The sequence below is a fragment of the Ahaetulla prasina genome, chromosome 3, assembly GCF_028640845.1.
Source record: "Ahaetulla prasina isolate Xishuangbanna chromosome 3, ASM2864084v1, whole genome shotgun sequence".
NCBI classification, from domain to species: domain Eukaryota; kingdom Metazoa; phylum Chordata; class Lepidosauria; order Squamata; family Colubridae; genus Ahaetulla; species Ahaetulla prasina.
The window spans coordinates 48,890,119-48,911,306 of NC_080541.1; the positions used below are offsets into that span (position 1 = coordinate 48,890,119).

At 39.0% G+C, this 21,188-nt stretch overlaps 1 protein-coding gene across 1 annotated transcript in view; it reads right to left on the reverse strand.

Annotated features, from left to right (window-relative positions):
- RP1 (RP1 axonemal microtubule associated) overlaps window positions 1–21,188 on the reverse strand; it is a 255,964-nt gene that overhangs the window by 161,931 nt on the left and 72,845 nt on the right. Inside the window, exon 18 of the mRNA XM_058177836.1 lies at window positions 13,261–13,463. Coding sequence (XP_058033819.1) covers window positions 13,261–13,463 — 203 coding nt within the window. The remainder of the gene's footprint in view (window positions 1–13,260; window positions 13,464–21,188) is intronic.

Here is a 21,188-nt window from a genome sequence, read left to right on the forward strand (position 1 = left end):
AGGGTGGAAACGTAAGAACGTTTCGCCTCCCTCATTGCCACTAGATAGGTCTTAGTAAAAGACTTCACTAGTGTCCGATCAGCCTCGGAACGACTAAACCTCCAGGTGCTCTCTAGGCGTCTTCTCCTGCGTTTCATCTCCCTCAGCTCCTTGGAGAACCAAGGAGCCAATTGAGATCTATGCCGGGTCAGAGGCTGCAAAGGCACGACACGGTCCAAAGCCCCAGCCGCGGCCCGTTCCCAGGCCGCGACTAGTTCTTCAGTCGTGCCATGGGCAAGATCCTCAGGGAACGGCCCAAGCTCCATCTGGAACCTCTCAGGGTCCATCAGGCGCCTGGGACGGAACCAACGCATTGGCTCCATCTCCCTGCGATGGTGACCAGCGGTCCGAAAGTCCAGGCGAAGGAGAAAATGATCTGACCATGACACCGGTTCTGTCACTAAATCTCCTACTTCCAGATCATTAAACCACTGTCCAGAGATAAAAATCATGTCTAGTGTGCCTCCCCCGATGTGTGTGGGTCCATCAATTACTTGAATCAGGTCCAAGGCCGTCATGGAAGCCTGGAACTCCTGGACCACCATTGATGACAAGCCGGCCGATGGCAAGTTGAAATCCCCCATGACTAAAGATAGAGCAGGGGAAATAGTTGTTTTCTTTTTCCTGTTGGAATCCCAAAGGTGCTGTTCAAAAGGCAACTGGACATTCTTGGTTTTTGGATAAACATGCCTGAGAATGCTTCTTCAGTTCTTGGATTAGAAACAAAATGTTTTCAATGAAAAAATGAAGAAAGTCTAGTTGCCTTTTGAACAGCACCTTTGGGACAACCATGACCTGGATGACTGAGAATCTCTATAAATATTTTCGATTGGAATGCCCTTAAATAAAGAGTTGAATTTTTGAAAAGATGTTTCCTTGATTTACAAATGGGAAGCAGTGTTTCCTTCAGTACAAAAAGAGCTATGTAGGCCTATACTATGTATGTTCAATTATAGACCTTAATATAAATCAAGTTATTTTTATAGTTGATGTTTTACTACGTATTTCTCCCCCAAGAATATGACAATGATGGAGAAATTGCTTAATAGATGTTAAACATATCACATGAATGCAAATCAAATCGCATGATGTAAAATAACAAAAAAAAATTTCTCTCTCTCTCTCTTTGTCTCCCTATTTGAGGTGGTTTTCTATATTCCTCTACTTATTCAAGATAAACCATTCTTATACTTTGAATAAGGATAATCCTTTGTCACCATGTTCAGTTTCATTCCTATATGGATATGACAGCCTGCAGGGTAACAACACACTTGGCATATGTTGCTGCTCTGTGCATATCAAAGTGTAGTGGCACAAAATGCACTTTGGGTGCTACACTTCTGAAGATACAGTTCGAAAGCATTAGATGGGATATGTTGTTTATCATCTGATAAACTCTTGGTAGTCAAACCATACAAATCAGAAAGTTCAAAAGTAAGACTGTATGTTCAGAGACTAAAGAAGCAGAGTAATTGAGAAGATGTAATAAAATATTGCTGACTAACTGAGCTAAGATAATTGATTACTAATACAGAAACTAGATTCACATATCATATCATGTTATGACTTGGTGCTAACTAGGATCTGTAATATGAGCAAAATGATTCAGTTAATATGTGACACTAACCCATTAACCTGATTTGTTTTTAATCAAATTAGAAATCCATCTAGTTCAGTGTGTTATCTTTTATAGGAACTAGCCAGATAGCAAATATAATCCTCTTTGGCTAATACTTCCAAGGAACGTGCCAAGACACCTATTTGGATAGACAACGATATGATCAGAAAGCATTGAAGCCATTCTTAAAGCTTTCATTCTTGATTCAATTCATGTTCAGAAGTTCATCTCCCATCTTGACCTAGATAATTCAAACCTCCCTCCATTCCCCCTTTTCCTCCTTTTTGATCCTTTATCAGATCTTGCAAGAAACTAATGCAGCTTGGACTCAAGATTCCTAATAACCAAAGAGAGTGAAGCAGCAAGACTTTGAAGGGACAATGATGTGTAATCTTTTAAAGGCTGTGAAAACCTTAAATTCTCAGAAGCTCAGACAAATGACAATCAGGAAAATAGGACATAAGTATTCTTCACCAGATACAGAGAATTCTGGTAAAGGACTAATTATTAAAGGAAAAATCTGTTGAATCGAAATGATGTTGCTATAATAATAAATACTGAGTTTATAACAAATATTGAGTTTTAAAACAGAAGATGCTTTGATAAGGAATACATTATCTAACCACCCAGGAACTAACTAGCTCCATTGGTTTCTATTCTGCTTGCATCCTTTCACCATCCAGCACTGCCCTGAAGAGATCAGAGCCCTGGGTGGATAAGAACTAAAGAAACAGCTCCACAGAAAGAGAATGGGACAACTCACTGCAGGCAACTCACTACGGCCAACTTGCCATGGCCAACTCACCGTGGGACAACTCACCATGGCCAACTCGCCACAGGCCAACTCACTGCAGGGCAATTCAATAATTCAATTATTTAAAATAATAAAAAAATATTTTAATTTTTGTCATTCACATTTCATTTTGACCCTCCTTTGGCATCCTTTCTTTGATGATTCTATTCCACTATTTCTTTGATATTAGTATAAATCTTGTCCTGTGGTGAGTTTTCCCCTGGCGAGTTGCCTCATGGTGAGTTGGCCAGAGCAAGTTAGCCATGGCGATACCCTTCAGGTATTTAAAAATCATCTCACATTCCATGAAGCACAATAAGATTTTGGTCTGATTGTTAAACTTTATACACGTTATTTAGTGGAAAATTAAAAGGAAAGAAAGGATATATTTTGCATATTTGAGGCATAGCATGGCATAGCATAGCATAGCATGGCATGGCATGGCATGGCATGGCATGGCATAGCATAGCATAGCATAGCATAGCATAGCATAGCATAGCATAGCATAGCATAGAACATTTTAAATTGTTTGTTTAGGATTTTATTGGTAATATGTTTTTGAACAGAACAGAACAGAACAGAATAGAATAGAATTCTTTATTGGCCAAGTGTTATTGGACACACAAGGAATTTGTCTTTGGTGCATATGCTCTTAGTGTACGTAAAGAAAAATAAAATTCATTCATCAAGAATCATAAGATACAACATTTAGTGATAGTCATAGGTTACTAATAAGCAAACAAAACGCACTAGGAAACAAATAAAACAATATAACTTGTAAAGATACAAGCAACATGGTTATAGTCATAAGTGGGGGAAAAATAGATACTAGGAAGGATGAGAAGAATAATAGTAATACAGTCTTAGTAAATAATTTGTCAGTGTTGTGGGAATTATTTGTTTAGCAGAGTGATGGCATTCAGGGAAAAAACTGTCCTTGTGCCTAGTTGTTCTGGTGTACAGTGCCCTATAGTATTGTTTTGAGAGTAGAAGTTGAAACAATTTATGTCCAGGATGTGAGGGGTGATTAAGATTGAAAAATGAGATAGATGATTGAGGAGACAAAGATCATCTAAATCAAGTATCAAACTCAATTTCATTGAGGGCCACATCAGGTTTGTGTTTGACCTCGGGGGTCAGGGTATGCATGGCCAGGGTGGGCATGGCCAGCTCAACATTTCACACAACGAAAACAGGCTCCTGAGTTCCATTTTTGGCTGTGGTGGCCGCCTGCAACCCTCTGCCAGCGAAAATGGAGCTAGGGAGTGCTGCCCACGGCCCTTGAGAGCTCCGTTTTCACTGGCAGAGGCACAGTGGACTGATCCTGCACTGTTTCCAGGGTGGCCCCATGGGCCAGTTCTAAGCACTCTGTGGGCTAGATCTGGCCCCTGAGTCTTGAGTTTTACATCCCTGATCTAAATGATCTTTGGAGGAGGTATTCCTGAAATTGAGGACTTACTGAGACGAGTTGCTAAAAGTTAATAGTGCGAAGAATGGATCTCAGAGTCAAGTCCTAATGGACATCAGTGGTCAAGATGCCTAGACAAAGAGGTAATCTCTTTTGAGAGATTAAAGTAATCAATATGGGAAGATGTTCTCAGGGTGAAATGTTTGTAAGAAGATTTATAGTGATTGTAGCTGGAAAAGAGATTCCTAGAGGGTATGGAGATGATTGTCCTATTGTGTGGTGTGTGAGAAAAGTAAGTTTATGAACCAAACATGAATCTCAAGTTGAGTATAACCTCAGAAATCTGCATTCAATTAAATAAACATTAAGGCAAACACAAGTAAACTGATTGTTCACACATGTGATGAAAAAGATATATAATTAAAAGGTACATTTAAGATAAATGTGCAAGTCTTCAGGAAAAAAAATGGAGAGCATTCTGGGCCATCCACATATTTCAGAAAGTAGTTTTACTATTACTATTACTATATTTTATTTTATTTTTGTATTTTATCTTATAACTATTTTATTTTATCCTACTCTCATTTTAAATTGTTTGTTTAGGATTTTATTGGTAATATTTTTTGAACCTGTACACTGATATGGCCCATAGGCTAATTTATATCTATCTATTTATCTATCTATCTATCTATCTACACAGAGAGAGACAGAGAGACAGAGACATATAAACAGAGATAGATAGATAGATAGATAGATAGATAGATAGATAGATAGATAGATAGATAGATAGATAGACAGACTATAGTCCATGTATCCTAACTGTTCTTAAATTAAATAACCACATTATTTAACCTGAAAAATAAATCATTTCATGCTTTGTGTATCACAGATGAATCACAGAGATTCTCAAAAAGCATATCTTCTGTGGAATGATTTTTAAATTATGGTTTTTCTAAATAAAAATATGGTGGGTAGCTCTGCTGCTCAATGTCTTATTGCAGTCCATTCATTCATATCTAGATGCTTAATTAACTAAATATCCTGTTTGCCTTTTCTCTTGGAAAACACTTCTAGCTATACCATGTACTTATCTGCAATCTTCACCTAGAACAGGACAAATTCCCCTCCCATGCATATAAAATTAACAGATTTAAATCAACTAGTTCATGTTTTTCAAACTACAAATTTGGTTTATTTAAATATAGTTTACTGAATAAGCCACAAGAAATGTTGGAGAGTTTTTTCCCTTTTTGGAAAGCTTAAAGATCTATGAAGTTTCTTTTCAACTACAGAGGGATTCATGTTTAATGTATAACATTAATCCTTTTTAATAAGCACTTAGTCATTTTTTAGGAAAAAGCCCCATTCAAATTATCTCCATTAGAAAGTACTGCAAAGAACAAGTGTCAAGTTCAGTCATTTTCCACCAAGGCAGTCATTTTGTGAAATGTTCATAGCACGTTCTCAAAACTTTCCCACCAATTGAGAAAGGTATAGTGTTGTTGCTTTGAACATTCTATTGATCCAGACATTGTAGTTTGTAAATCATTGTTCATGGATTGTTGTGTTTCAGTTTATCATATTCAGTAATCTATGGTTAAACAAATAATGACTGTGTGATATAGGAAACCACAGGATGGTCTGTCTGTCTTTAATAGCAATTCACAATTTGGAGGTGGCAGATCAATGATCTGAAATGTTGAAGAAGAGAAAGATTACATTCTGTACATGAATTCTCTGTACTTACATGCCTTCAAAATGCTTATTGAATAATTTGACCCAACAGCATGACTGTTCTCTAAAAATTGCTAGATCAGCTTGATAAATTTTAACTTTTATTTTTTTGTCCATCAATACAATGATTTACTATTGTATAATAAGATATGCTGGCAAGGATTTTCTCCCCCATGACTAAATGCTTTGGATTACATCATCCTTTCAACTTCAACTCACACGTTTCCTATGCAGTATGAGATTTAGACTACTGTGGTTTACATTTCAAAATTTCTTGTCCTAAATTGTATATCAGCATCAGAAGCAGATGGATATAACAAACATTAGACAGTTTTCATAACTGAATGATTACAACTTGGGGAGAGGAAGGATTGCAACTCTCAGAATTTGTCAGCCTCCATGGTTAGCAGATGTAGAAGATACCAGGCTTAAAATAACATAATTTGAAAAATCATGCTAACAATTGACCAGAAATGCAGAATCTATTCAGACTCTAGGCCATTGATCTCAGTGCATTACTCGAAATAAAGTGCATCTATAAATTGTAATAGGCAAGATATTGCAACCCATTAGAAAAATGTAGAATAAAGTATACATTTCATAAAATGAAGCTATTTACCTTTTATATTGGAAAACAGCCAGACCCAGCTAAAAAGTAGATCTTATACTATAACATTCCAATAACTGAAAGATTGCTTCAAGGAAGAGGGTGTCGGTTTATTTTACTTAGTGGAAGCTTTCAGTCATATGAGTAGGAGATATTCAAAAAAAGGATTTTCTTACTATTAAGCAGTGAAAAAGCCTGCCTTCTGAAACTGTGGACATGTAAAGTAAACTGCAAAGTAATGGAAACAATCATCAACCAATCCATTACCTTCCACTTAGAAATAAACAACCTACTCTCTAATAAACAATTTGGTTTCAGAAAAAAATTATCATGTAACTTACAACTTCTCCACTGTAAAAACATATGGACTACAAATCTTGATCAAGGCAAAGCAATAGATGCAATCTACATAGACTTCTGCAAAGCTTTTGACTCAGTAGTACATGATAAACTCCTCCTAAAACTAAAATCTTATGGCATTTCAGGACCCCTTCACAATTGGATATCTGCTTTTCTGTCTAACAGACAACAAATGGTTAAAATTGGCAATGCTCTATCAAATCCTGTTCCTATCAAGAGTGGTGTTCCTCAAGATAGCGTTCTTGGACCAGCACTCTTCATACTATACATAAATGATCTTTGTGACCATATTTCAAATAATTGTGTTCTCTTTGCTGACGATGTCAAACTATTTAACACCATTGACAATACATCTACCATTCAAAAAAACCTTGATCTTCTAACTGCTTGGTCTAAAACTTGGTAACTCCAAATCTCAACCAGCAAATGCTCAGCCTTACATATTGAAAAAAAGAACCCAAACACTAAGTACATATTTGATGGACATTACCTTATAGATGACCCCCACCCTGTTAAAGACCTTGATCTTCTAACTGCTTGGTCTAAAACTTGGTAACTCCAAATCTCAACCAGCAAATGCTCAGCCTTACATATTGAAAAAAAGAACCCAAACACTAAGTACATATTTGATGGACATTACCTTATAGATGACCCCCACCCTGTTAAAGACCTTGGAGTTTTCATATCAAATGATCTAAGTGCCAAAGCCCACTGCAACTACATAGCAAAAAAGGTTCTAAGACTTGTAAACCTAATCTTGCGTAGCTTCTTTTCCAAAAACACTACACTACTAACCAGAGCATATAAAACATTTGCTAGGCCAATCCTTGAATACAGCTCGCCTGTCTGGAACCCACACCACATTTCTGACATCAATACAATTGAACGTGTCCAGAAATATTTTACAAGAAGAGTTCTCCACTCCTCTGAAAACAACAAAATACCTTATGCCACCAGACTTGAAATCTTGGGTTTAGAAAACTTAGAACTCCGTCGCCTTCAACAAGACCTAAGTTTAACTCATATAATCATCTACTGTAATGTCCTTCCTGTTAAAGACTACTTCAGCTTCAATTACAATAATACAAGAGCAACCAATAGATTTAAACTTAATGTTAACCGGTTCAATCTAGATTACAGAAAATATGACTTCTGTAACAGAGTTATCAGTGCTTGGAACACATTACCTGACTCTGTGGTCTCTTCTCATAATCCCAAAAGCTTTAACCAAAAACTTTCTACTATTGATGTAATGTATTTGAATTTCAGGAGGGAAATTTGGTCAGAAAATTGCACGTTGCTGATTGGCTGATGCCTCAGCCAAAATACTATTTAAAGAGGGGTTTTGCCTGTTGGTTTTTGCTGGGATCACAATAAACCAAAGAGCTGTTGTCACTTGTATTGTCTCCTGCCTCTTCATTGCCCGAACTTAACATTGGCGACAAGGATGGGATATTGATAGTGAGACTAGGAAAAGAGCTGAAGGAGCAATGTAACTCCAAACCCAGCCAGTATCAAGGGCGGATACATAGCAATGTCTAGCTATACGCTGCCAGCACCATTCGACCCAGCCAAGGAGAAATGGGGGTCGTACATGGCTCGTTTCGAGTGTTTCCTCAAAGCTAACGAACTGCAAGGAGTATCGGATAATCGGAAGTGAGCCTACTTCCTGAGTCCCTATGGGCCAGAAGTCTTAGATACCGCCGAATCGCTGTCGGAACCAACGCTGGTACAGTCGGGCCATGGCAAATGCTACAGACGATGCTACAAGCACACTATGCACCGGTGCCATCGAAGTTTGTACAATGGTTCGAGTTGAGGCAAAGAGTTCAGCGAGAGGGCGAATTGATAAGCGTGTACATGGCCGCATTAAGGAAAGCCTCAAACCACTGTGAGTATAGAGACTTGGAGGACTCTTTATTAGAACAACTCATTTGTGGGGTCAGGGACATCCGACTACAGAGGTGGCTGCTGTCGAAAAGCAACCTAACCCTGGCGATAGCCCTGGATGAGGCCAGGGCACACGAGATGTCCACCAAAGCAGCGGAAACCTTACAAAAGCCAAACATGCCAAATGCTGTGGCGAAAGCAACGCCAGTCCACAGTGAAGAAATCCAGGCCGAATCGGACGGTGAAGAAGAGGAAGAGGTCTTCCACACCGGGAGGCCGGAGAGAGGCGACCGGGACGAGTGCGTGAGTTGCGGAGGCCAACACCAATGACAGAATTGCAGGTTCAAAGATGCAATTTGTCGGCAGTGTGAAAAGAAAGGACACATAGCTCAGGCCTGCCGAGCCTCTCAACCTTCCCGCCCAAAATTCAAACCGGCCAATCAACAGGGCGCCGGATCCGTGAAGCGGCCAGGGATTGGTCAGTTCAAAAAGGGCGCAAAGTTGAATCAGACCACTGTGAGAGTGGGCCATGCATCGTCACGGCTAGAGAAGAAAATATTCACCAAGACACACATCGAAGGAGTGCAGTGTAAAATGGAGGTGGATACCGGCTCATCAATCACGATTATGTCTTGGGACACAATCGCAAGGGACCTGCCAGACGTCGCGAAACGCCAGCTGCAACCCCAAAAGCTGAGAGTGCAAGACTACCAGGGGAACCGAATCCCTGTTCGAGGAGTCACGTCCGTCAGAATGAAATATGGACAATTCAAGAAAACCCTGCCGATCATCATCGTAGATGGAAACCTGCCCAGTTTGCTAGGTCTGGACTGGTTCAGAGCCTTGGGCATGGAAGTAACCGGGGTTCACAGAAGCGGAGTCAACCTGAAGGACGAATTGTTGACCGAATTCGAGGACGTTTTCCAAGACTGCCTGGGCAAGTACGTGGGGACCCCCATTTCATTCAATTTGGACCCCCAGGTGGCTCCCATTAGATTAAAAGCTAGGAGGGTCCCGTTCACCCTTAAACCCAAGATTGACAGGGAACTAGACAAATTAGTAAGCCAGGGAATACTAGTCCCCGTCGACCATGCAAAATGGGAGACACCAATAGTGACCACAGTCAAACCGGACAGATCAGTCCGGATTTGCGCTGACTATAAGGCAACGCTTAACAAAGCATTGCAAAAGAGTGCTTACCCCGTTCCCATAGTGCAACATTTGTTGCACTCGTTAGGACAGGGACAGGTTTTTGCCAAACTCTATCTGGCCCAAGCCTACCAACAATTACCAGTTGATGGCGAAACGGCCGAAGCGCAGACGATTGTCACACATGGGGGCGCTTTTAAATGCACTCGACTTCAATTTGGAGTTAGTGTAGCCCCTGGGTTATTCCAAAACCTAATGGAACGACTCCTACAAGGTCTACCGGGAGTAGTTCCATATTTCGACGATGTACTGGTATCAGCAGAAAACTTGGAAGAATTAGGGGTCAAATTACAGAAGGTTTTGGGCATTTTCAGGTCTGCGAGGCTTAAGGTTAAACTCAACAAATGCCAGATAGGAGTTGAATCTGTAGAATTCTTGGGTTACCGGATAGATAAGGAAGGCATCCACCCAATTGAGAGCAAAGTGCGAGCCATTAGAAAGGCCCCAACCCCAAAAAACAAAACAGAATTACAAGCATTTTTAGGGCTTGTAAACTTCTATGCGGTATTTTTAAAAAATAAGGCAACGGTAGCCGAACCGCTACATAAACTGCTAGCGAAAAAATGTTTGGACTTGGGGCAGGGTTGAAGCTAAGGCATTTGAAGGCGTTAAGAATCTCTTATCTAGCGATAGCCTTCTAATTCAGTACAATGGGACGTTGCCATTAGTACTAGTTTGTGATGCATCACCCTACGGGGTAGGGGCTGTCCTCAGCCACAGGTTACTGAACGGTTCAGAAGCCCCTATCGCATATTTTTCCCGCACGATGTCCGCAGCAGAAAGGAACTATAGCCAACTAGACCGGGAATCCCTGGCTATAGTTTCTGGGGTTAAAAAATTCCATGAGTACCTGTTTGGGTGGCAATTTGAAATAGTCACAGACCACAGACCTTTATTGGGACTCTTGGCGGGGGACCATCCAACACCGGTTGCATTATTACCCAGGCTGACCCATTGGACTATTTTCCTGGCAGCATATTTGTATAAACTGTCTCACCGACCGGGCAAAGATTTGGGACATGCGGACGCTTTAAGTAGATGCCCGTTGCCAGAGGCTATCGAAGACCCGACCCCAGGGACACCCGTCTTATTAATTGACTCTTTGGACTCTGGCCCAGTCACATCTATGGAAGTGACTAGGGCATCTTACAAAGACATTGTCGTAAGGACTGTGATCGGTTGGGTGCAGAGGGGATGGCCCACTGCACCGGGGGATCATTTCAAAGAATTTACAAAAAAGTGTTCGGAACTGTCGGTACAAGGGGGTTGTCTGTTATGGGGGGATAGGGTGGTTATTCCGGAGAAATTACGAGGGCATGTGTTGGAACTATTGCATGTGGGACACCCGGGGATTGTGAGGATGAAGAGCCTAGCGAGAAGTTATGTGTGGTGGCCACAAATGGATAAAGACATTAGCGACCGGGTAGGGAAATGCCAAGCATGTCAAGAATCAAGGCCACTACCCCCAACAGCCCCCATAAGGGATTGGGAGAAACCCCAGGGTTCTTGGTCCAGGATCCATATAGATTTTGCCGGGCCGTTCCATGGGCAGACCTTCTTAATTGTGGTAGATGCCTACTCGAAGTGGTTAGAAATTTTACTCATGAAAACCACAACAGCGGAAGCTGTAATCACAGTATTGAGGCATCTATTTGTGATACACGGGTTTCCCAACACTCTAGTGTCCGATAATGGCCCACAATTCACGGCCACCCAGTTTGAGGGGTACTTGGCAGAAGAGGGCATCCGACATGTTCTCTCGGCGCCTTTCCACCCAGCGACGAACAGACTTGCAGAATGTTTCGTACGCAGTGCCAAGGAAGCGCTATCTAGAATTAGCCCAGGAGATTGGCAATCCAAAATTGATACCTTCCTGGCAGTCCAACATAGAACTCCCTGTGTGACCACCGGCCGCAGCCCATCGGAGTTACTAATGGGTAGAAGACTCCGGTGCCCCCTAGATCAGTTAAACCCAACATACTCCCCTTATGGGTACCAAAACACAAAGGGAAGAACCAGAACAATGACAACAGGTGACCCGGTATGGGCACATAACTATAGTGAGGGCCCAGCGTGGCTAAAGGGAACAATTGTAGGAGTGACGGGCCCAAAGTCATACATAGTGGACATGGGGGATGGCCGAGTGTGGAGACGCCACATAGATCAATTACGAAAAAGAATACAAAACAATACAGAAACCAAACAGCCAGACCCTGACTACACAATATTTGAACCAACAGCTAACTCAACCCCGAGGCGATCGGAGGACTTAGCTGAGTCTGAAGAAGTCCAGTGATGCCAACCGGCTCCTCCAGAGGACAGCAAGGACGACTCTGCCAATAATCCAGGGCTGGATGGCCCAGAGGAGGAGCTGGGAGGAACAAACAGTCCCTCCGACCAGCTCGACTCACTCCCAGGGAGTGAATTGCGTGGGTCAGAAAGAGTTAGGAGACGCCCTGTCTACCTGCGTGTCTACGTGGAAAAATAACATGCAAATGTTATGCAAAAAACTATGTAAATATGATACAATGTGTTCTGGGAGGGGAGGAGTGTAATGTATTTGAATTTCAGGAGGGAAATTTGGGCGGGAAATTGCACGTTGCTGATTGGCTGATGCCTCAGCCAAAATACTATTTAAAGAGGGGTTTTGCCTGTTGGTTTTTGCTGGGATCACAATAAACCAAAGAGCTGTTGTCACTTGTATCATCTCCTGCCTCTTCATTGCCCGAACTTAACAATTGACCTCACCCCATTCCTAAGAGGACCATAAGGGGCGTGCATAAGCGCACAAACGTGCCTACCGTTCCTGTCCTATTGTTTTTTTATTCTTATACATATATGCTTATACTTCCTCATATTTCCTCATATATATGTTTATATACTATATAACCATTTTGTGTGATGCTTATGTATATTGTTGTGACAAAAATAAATAAATAAAATAAATAAAAACATTCCATCACTGGAAGTTTTCAAGCAAAGGGTGGACAGCCTTTTGACTAGGACAATAGACAGATTGCCACCTTGGACAGGTATTTCACCCCAAAGACTTTTAAGTTCCTTTCCAACCCTTTGGTTCTATAATTCTATTTTCTAAAATTAATCTGCTGAACATCTCAGGTCAATTGTGTAGGCTAGGATGGGGGCGGGAACCATCCAGGAGAAAAGCAGTGACCAATTATTTCTACAGTAAATAATCTAATGAAGTTAAATAGAAGAAAATTGGTTTCTAGATTGTCCCTGCTCTTGTAAACATGAAAAGGATGGGGTGGGATGGGTGGGATGGGATGGGATGGGTGGGAAGGGTAGGGAAAGGGAAGGAAAGGGAAGGGAAGGGGAGGAAAGGAAAGGAAAGGAAAGGAAAGGAAAGGAAAGGAAAGGAAAGGAAAGGAAAGGAAAGGAAAGGAAAGGAAAGGAAAGGAAAGGAAAGGAAAGGAACAAAAAAAGGATCTCTTTGCCATTTGCTATATTAAGAACTGATTTCATACTGAACACAAATATATTAGATTTATTTCAGGTAGCAAGTTTGGAGAAGGTATTTTCAACATCAAAAGGAAGATGAATTGTAGCGAAAAAAATCCAGCCAAGCTTTTATTAGTTACCTGAAATGCATCTTCAGTTCTAGGTAGAAACAGTTGTTCTCTGTTGTCGTTGCCAAGAATAATAGGTCCAACAAAACCTTCGTCTCCATATATCCAGAGACTGACATTTGCTTGAGTTCCTGAATTTCCTGTCAGTATGAATACTTTCCATTTATCATCTGAAGGTAAAAGGGACTTTTCATTTTGAATAGTCATCATTTCTTCTGAAAAATATAAAATGTCAATACATCAAGATGGATATGCATTTAGAAGTCTCTTTCAAAAACAAGATAAAAAGAGGAAGGGATTTTTTTAAAGATAGGATCATAGTGGTCTGATTAACTGGCATAACTAAAAAAACAAAATTTAAGCCATGAGTGTGAAGAACACTTTCAACATCAAGGCTACCAAATGTAGTTCTAAATTCTGGTTCTAAATTCTTCCATGTGGCAACTGTCACACATAATGAAGTTTCTTGGTGCAGCAGCATCAATTCACCTTGCAGCAAGATGGATAGCAAACCAATTTAATAAATAACTAAATTAAATTAATAACAATAAATTCCATATAGTTGGGGGAAAAAACAGTCCACATTGTCCAACATCACTCAAATGGTCCTTAGAACTTCTAATGTGGAACCATCTCATTTCAGATACCAATTAAGTGTTAACATTTTAGTTCCCATTATTAGGCAAATATTCTGTCAAATTATTGTTCACAGTTGGTTTGATCCTTTGTAGACATTTTAGTTACACATATTAGTCTTTTTAACTATTTATGAATAACTTTTATAAAAAATGGTTGTGCACTGCCTAGAAAAATCCCATTTTTTTTTGTTTACATTTATATCCCGCCCTTCTCCGAAGACTCAGGGCAGCTTACAGTGTATAAGGCAATAGTCTCATTCTATTTGTATATTTTTTTACAAAGTCAACTTATTGCCCCCCCAACAATCTGGGTCCTTATTTTACCTACCTTATAAAGGATGGAAGGCTGAGTCAACCTTGGGCCGGGCTTGAACCTGCAGTAATTGCAGGCTACTGTGTTCTAATAACAGGCTTCGTAACAGCCTGAGCTATTCCGGCCCCAGCAGCATAGGAAGGAAGGATTTATTTAAGCATTTTGAGAAATGTTTCACCTTGTACTTTGCACTTTTTGCTTTTGCACAAAAAAATCAAACATGCTAAGATGCCAGTGAAAAACAGCTTTTAAAGGATGTATTTTTCCATAGGTTACTCTTTCTTAACCTGATGCCCTTCTCTGATGTTTTCAGAATAAATCTTATCTAGCACATGTTGCAATCTCAACAGACCTGGAAGGTGACTGGGTAAAGAAAGGTTGTTTTGCTTGACCACATGTTCTATAAATTATACGGCTTGATATAATTGCCACTTACTGAGAAAAACCATTGTAAATATTGCAACTGGATACCTGAAAGTACCCCCCTCCCGCAAGGAAGCAATAAACAGCTGGTTGCCAGCCAAGCATGCAATCACTTGATAGGCATGTATCTGAAATCTGAGACTTGACATTTTAAAAACTAAATGTTAAACAAAGGACAGAGAAAGACAGGTAACACTGAATTAATGATTTTTGTTTGTTTGTTTGAAATCCTGTGCAGGCTAATTATGGATTACTTGAATCATTCACTTATCAAAAACAAGGGTGTGTGTGAACTTCTGATTCAGAATCCGTTGGTGTTTGGAACAGCAAATGAAATTGAGAGAAACAAAGAAAAGTAAAAACTCTCCTGGCATTATTCCACCTATGGTGAGATGGCACTTCCACTTTTAAAAGACTCACATTCCTCACTTCTGCAAACGAGGTGAGAAAGTGTGACAGACACTTAAGAAGTCCTACTTTTAGAGATGGCAACAAGATAAATTCTCCTGCATCCATTCCCTATTCAGTTTTATAACAGAGAATTTCTTTTAGTGTTCTTTCCCAAAATTTGGGAAGATTTGGGAAGAAGTCTTGATGGGAGGAATGTCACTTTATTGCACTTGGTTGTGAAATGGCCAAAACTGTGTGCATGGATTTCCTGCTTTTCTCTGCACAATCATCTGCAATTAGTCATGCCAGGACTATCATCTCCAATGTGCTGCAATCTCCACAGCTTAAATTAAAGCCAAAGGAAAAATATAATGAGAAAATTCTTTGCTTGGGACTTTTTACAGAGCACTGCCATGACTAATGTCATGACTAAGGACTCCTGACTTTGAGAATTGGATAATTTCTGTTTTAACTTCAGAAAGGTGAGAATCAGGGGTGAAATGCTCCCAGTTCGGACCAAATTGCCTGATCTGGTAGTGATGGTGGCAAGTGGTTCGGAGAACCGGTAGCAAAAATCACTGCCCCCCCACCCCCACATGCCCAGCTGAGCCATGTGATCATCAGACTTTTTTTTACTTTTAAAAGCATTTTTTCTTGGCCCGAAAAAATGCTTTTAAAAGTTAAAAAAAAGCCTCTGATGATCACGTGGCTCAGCTGGGATTTTCATAACCTTTTCAAAGCATTTTTTCTACAACCTCTTCAACCAAAGAGGCTGTAAAAAAATGCTTTTAAAAGGCTCCTCTGGCGATTCCAGCTGAGTTGCCTGATCATCAGAGGCTTTTAAAAGCATTTTTTACAACCTCTTCAGCTGAAGAAAAAATGTAGAAAAAATGCTTTTAAAAGTAAAAAGAAAAGTTGGCCGTACCCACCCAGTCACATTACTACCTCACCAAGCCCCGGCCATAGAACCGGTAGTAACAAATTTTACATTTCACCTCTGGTGAGAACATCAACCATCCAGGTTCTCTGGGCAGGAATGTGACAGAGCAAAACTTTTCAAAGATCATCAGACTCATCTTTAGTTTTCTAACACAGAATAACAGAGTTGCAAGGGACCTTGGAGGTCATCTAGTCTGACTCCTGCTCGAGCAGGAGAGTCTGTACCTTTTCAGACAAATGGCTGTCCAGTCTCTTCTTGAAAGTCTCCAGTGACGGGACACCCAACTTCTCAATGCAAGCCATTCCACTAGTTGATTGTTCTCACCGTTAGTAAAATAAAAATAAAATTAAAAACCCACTGCTCCAAAAGTGCTCCTTTTCCAGGTTCACTTAAGTTTTAATACATTAATATAAAATTTATGCTGTAAACTGCCCAGAGTCACTTTATAAATGGGCAGCAAATACATTTAAAAAATAAGTAAAATAAAATAAATAAGTTATATCAAATATTCTTTATCCACATGTACACAAAAAGAAACAGTGCATATATTTCTTTCCCTCCTTACAATAGGAACAGCAAAAAAAGAAAACAGAAATGGATTAGTTAGAAATGATTGCCACTCTGAAAAGGGAGGGAAAGAAAAAATAAAGACTAAAAGTAGAAGGAGATGAGGCATGGGGAAGGAGAAACAACAATCTAACTAGGAAGTATTTTAAAAAGTGAAATTCACCAGATTAGCAGCCTTTCTAAACCACAGATAATCTCCCAAGAGATCCATACTTTACAGAAGGCGTAGTCTGACTGAATTCCATCCATTTGCTTACTTTCAACAGCTCTTCTGCTTCTCTCACCTAATCTGAGAGCAGTTAAGACACTGAGCTTTTCGATCCGAAAGGTCAGCAGTTCGATTCCCTAGTATAGGTCTCCTGCGTGAGCAGGGGCTTGGACTAGATCACCTCCAAGGTCCCTTCCAACTCTGTTACTGTTAAAAACTGTTATTCCTATTGGCAAGTTGTTATTTGGGGGGGGGGTGTTTCCTATCAGTAAATGCAGCGTTCTGTGTGCGGTTTCAATGAATGTGTAAATCTATCCAGATCATAGAATCTGTGATGCTTTCTCGGGACAGATTTGCACATCATGCTTTCTTTAAAAAATTGATGTAATACTTTAGCATGATGCTCGTGCTAGGTCCTTCTAGTTTTTCCTAAATCAAAGCAGAACTGAGAAATATTAGAATAGGGTTATGGGATTAGCGGATTAATGAATTAAATTGAAAGGGCTTCACTGCAATTTGGGGTGTAATCAATACGATACGGTGCGCTGATGTCCTGTGATCTTTGTTTCTCAACTGTGACATCAGCGTTTTTTAAAAATCAGAAGTTGCTTCTATCAGCAAATAGAAGATTTTCCCCCAGACTTTTCAGTAATAGCTTTAGTCTACCTTCTCATCTAGAAAGAAATGCAAATCAGCTACACTTTGCTGCCTCCTTGGGGCATATTTCCAACTAGAGGAAACATGAGACAGATGCCAAAAGGAAGATTCCTCAGCTTGAGAGAAATTGACTGCAGTCTTTTTCAAGCATTCCTTAATTCTGGGTGGACAAATCCACGTTTTGGCCCTCTTAGTTTCTCATTATTCAAATTTTAATTCATTCCATTTTGGGGGGAAATTTTATTTTTTTTAAAAAAATCTGCATGAAAATGTGTGTGTGGATGTGTGTGTTTGCAGGCATTTCTCTAAATATATCTGATTTTGTATGTATTTTTTCTAACACAATTTTTGACAGCAACTTTCCCTAATATGATCTGTCTCCTGGGTCTCTTTTTCTTTAATATATATATTTTTTTAAAAAAACTTTTTTATTTTTTACAAACACACCTACATAAAACAATCTTCCATCCAAATACGTTGCGTCAGTGGGTTGATCATCAGTCTTTGTGCAGATCACCATTTTCATTATAACTAATTTATCAATCTTATTTTTTTATATATTTTTTTATATATCTCTCCACATTTTAATCAATTAATCTCAATTAAGAGTAACATTTCACTCTCTCTATTCTAATCAGCTTTCTTAATTTAATGTTAAGCATCTCCAATCTCATTCCCTAAACTCCATCATATAATTTGACATTTTCATTATACAATCTTACTTAAATCTCTTTAACATATCTCTCTAACCATTGATAAAAGAGATCCCATATTTTATAGAATTGTTTCTCTTCCTGTTCTCTAATTTTTTTATATTTTATTTTTTTTGAATTTATATCTCGCCCTTCTCTGAAGACTCAGGGCGGCTTATATTGTGTTGAGCAATAGTCTCATCCATTTGTATATTATATACAAAGTCAACTTTTATTGCCCCCAACAATCTGGGTCCTCATTTTACCTACCTTATAAAGGATGGAAGGCTGAATCAACCTTAGGCCTGGTGAGACTTGAACTTGCAGTAATTGCAAGCAGCTGTGTTAATAACAGACTGCATTAGTCTGTTGAGCCACCAGAGGCCCCTCATTTCCAATGTCAATTTACTCATTTCTGCACATTCCAACATTTCCATAATAATTTTATCTTGCAATGGAAGTCTTTCATTTTTCCAATTTTTGGCAAATATAATCCTAGCTGATGTTAAACATTTACAATCAAATATCTCACTTCTCTATTATATGTTTCAGATATAATTCCCAATAAAAAAATTTCTGGTTTAAAATCAGTATGTTTCTTAATCATCTTTTCCAACCATGTGTGGATTTTAGACCAATATCTTTTAGCTTCTATACATGTCCACCACATATGGTAATATGAACCGGGTGCCTGGTGACATTTCCAAGATTTTTCAGATTTATTCTTAAACATTCTAGCAATTCTTGTCGGGGGTAAGTGCCATTTATAAAACATCTTGTACAAATTCTCTTTATATGCAGTAGACATTGTCATTTTGTAGTTTTGAGTCCAGAGTTTTTGCCACACTTCCAAGTCAATTCCATATCCGAAGTTTTTTCCCCAAGCAATCATTGTCTCTTTGACTTATTCTTCTTCTAAATTAAATTCTAATAAATAACAGTATAATTTCCTAATTAGGTTGTCATCAGCACCTGTCAAAATTTTATCTAAGTTAATCATATTATTATAAATTCCTTCTGTTTTGGAACTTTTTCTTTAATATATTAAGGATAGTTAATTGTCCCCAACCTAGGCATGATTAATATATTTTGCCCATTTAATGGGCAAAGTCCAGTGATTCAAATAAAGCTTTCTGAAAACAACACAGGAAATATAATGTGAAAGAAAATTTATACATGCTCAATAATCCATTTTTTCTTCAAATAGAAAAAATTATGTTTGAAAATATTTCCTACATGTTTCGTAAAGTTGTAATTATCAGTATTTGACTGATTGGCACTTAAAAAAAATACCACATTTAAACTAAAACCCATTCTTCTTCTTTTTCTTGTGAACTGAATGAAATGAACTATTTACATCAATATTGTCCAGCACTTTGAGAGAAAAATTAGATGTAGGCCATACCACACAAATGGTAAAATTCTTTAAAATTGGTGGCATTCCAATATGTTGGATTATGGGTCTTCTAATTCCCAGCCAATAAAGGCGTTGACTGTTCTGCTTGAGAAATATGGGATTTATAGAACTTGGGAAACAGGTTGAAAAATGCTACTGCATTTAAATTGCAGGCCTCCAGAGGCCAAATAAAGTGGGAAAAATCAATATATATTCTGCATTCGAAGGTAATAGCTGTCGCCACATTGTTCATGCCTGCAGCACTTTTGCAGTAAGTAACTACTATTCTAAAAATTCACTATTAAAGCTAATTCTAGATATAAAAACCAATGGAATTTGCTATTTTCTGAAAACTGAATCAATGCTACCCTAGATTAATCATTCTTCAGGGAATCAAACTGCAAATCAACCATGAGAAAAAAAATAAAAACACAAAGTTCTGTATACACAAATGCTTAATAGATGTGGGGGGGACTAAACTGTTTTAACAACAAAATGAGTATGTGAAAACTAATTCCAATAAAAGCCTTTCAGACTAGTAGTTTTATATCAATTGACTAAAATTATGTGAATATTTTAACCAGTTATTTTGGGAGGGTGGGGGTGGGAGGAAATGCTTCAGCCATTACCAATTTATAAGATTTGAAAGATTTGGGTTCCTTTGGGCACTTTGTTGTGATAAGGTTGGCAATATTGCTGATTTACAAATATAAAGGGGGACAATTTCAGAGCAATAATTGGAGGAATATCTCACTTTCTTTCTGCTCCACTTAACACCTTACACCTAACACCTAACTCTTTTCTGGGATGGTCAGTTAAAGTGTTTGCTTGTCTGCGTTTCAATTCCATCCCATCCAAAAATAATCCAATCCCATCCAAAAACAAAAATAATTATACCTCCCTAAGAACGAACAAAGGGACACGGTGGCTTAGTGGGTAAGACACTGAGCTTGTCGATCAAAAGGTCGGCAGTTCAGCGGTTCGAATCCCTAGTGCCGCGTAACGGGGTGAGTTCCCGTTATTTGTCCCAGCTTCTGCCAACCTAGCAGTTCGAAAGCATGTAAAAAATGCAAGTAGAAAAAATAGGGACCACCTTTGGTGGGTAGGTAACAGCGTTCCGTGTGCCTTTGACATTGAATCATGCCGGCCACATGACCACGGAGAGGTCTTCGGACAGCACTGGCTCTTTGGCTTTGAAACAGAGATGAGCACCGTCCCCTAGAGTCAGGAACGACTAGCACGTATATGCAAGGGGAACCTTTACATTTTAAGAATGAACAATTATTTAGAACTATGCACATCTTATATGCTATGTTATCTGACAAGAGCATGGATTTTATTGAAATCTTCTCAGCTCCTGGGAAGTAAGTCATGAAGATAAACAGTATTCCTTGAAAATGATTGTCAATGCATATTCATATCGATTAAGAAGCTTATTATATTCTTTGTGTTTAGGAATATTTAGCTTTATTTGTTTCCTATCATTGGCCTAAATATGCATAATCTTTATATAAGTAATTCCAAACATACCTTTAAGCATTCTAAATAATACTTATCCTACCCTCCCACCCCATACACAAAATATTGTTTTGCTGCTCGTTATTTTCTTTTCGCTGATGCCTGGATGGTCCTGTAATCTACATTTAAGATGAATTTAAGATAAAGGGCAAAGAATTATTTATTAATTAAGCAAGGCAATCTGAAAGAAAAAAAATC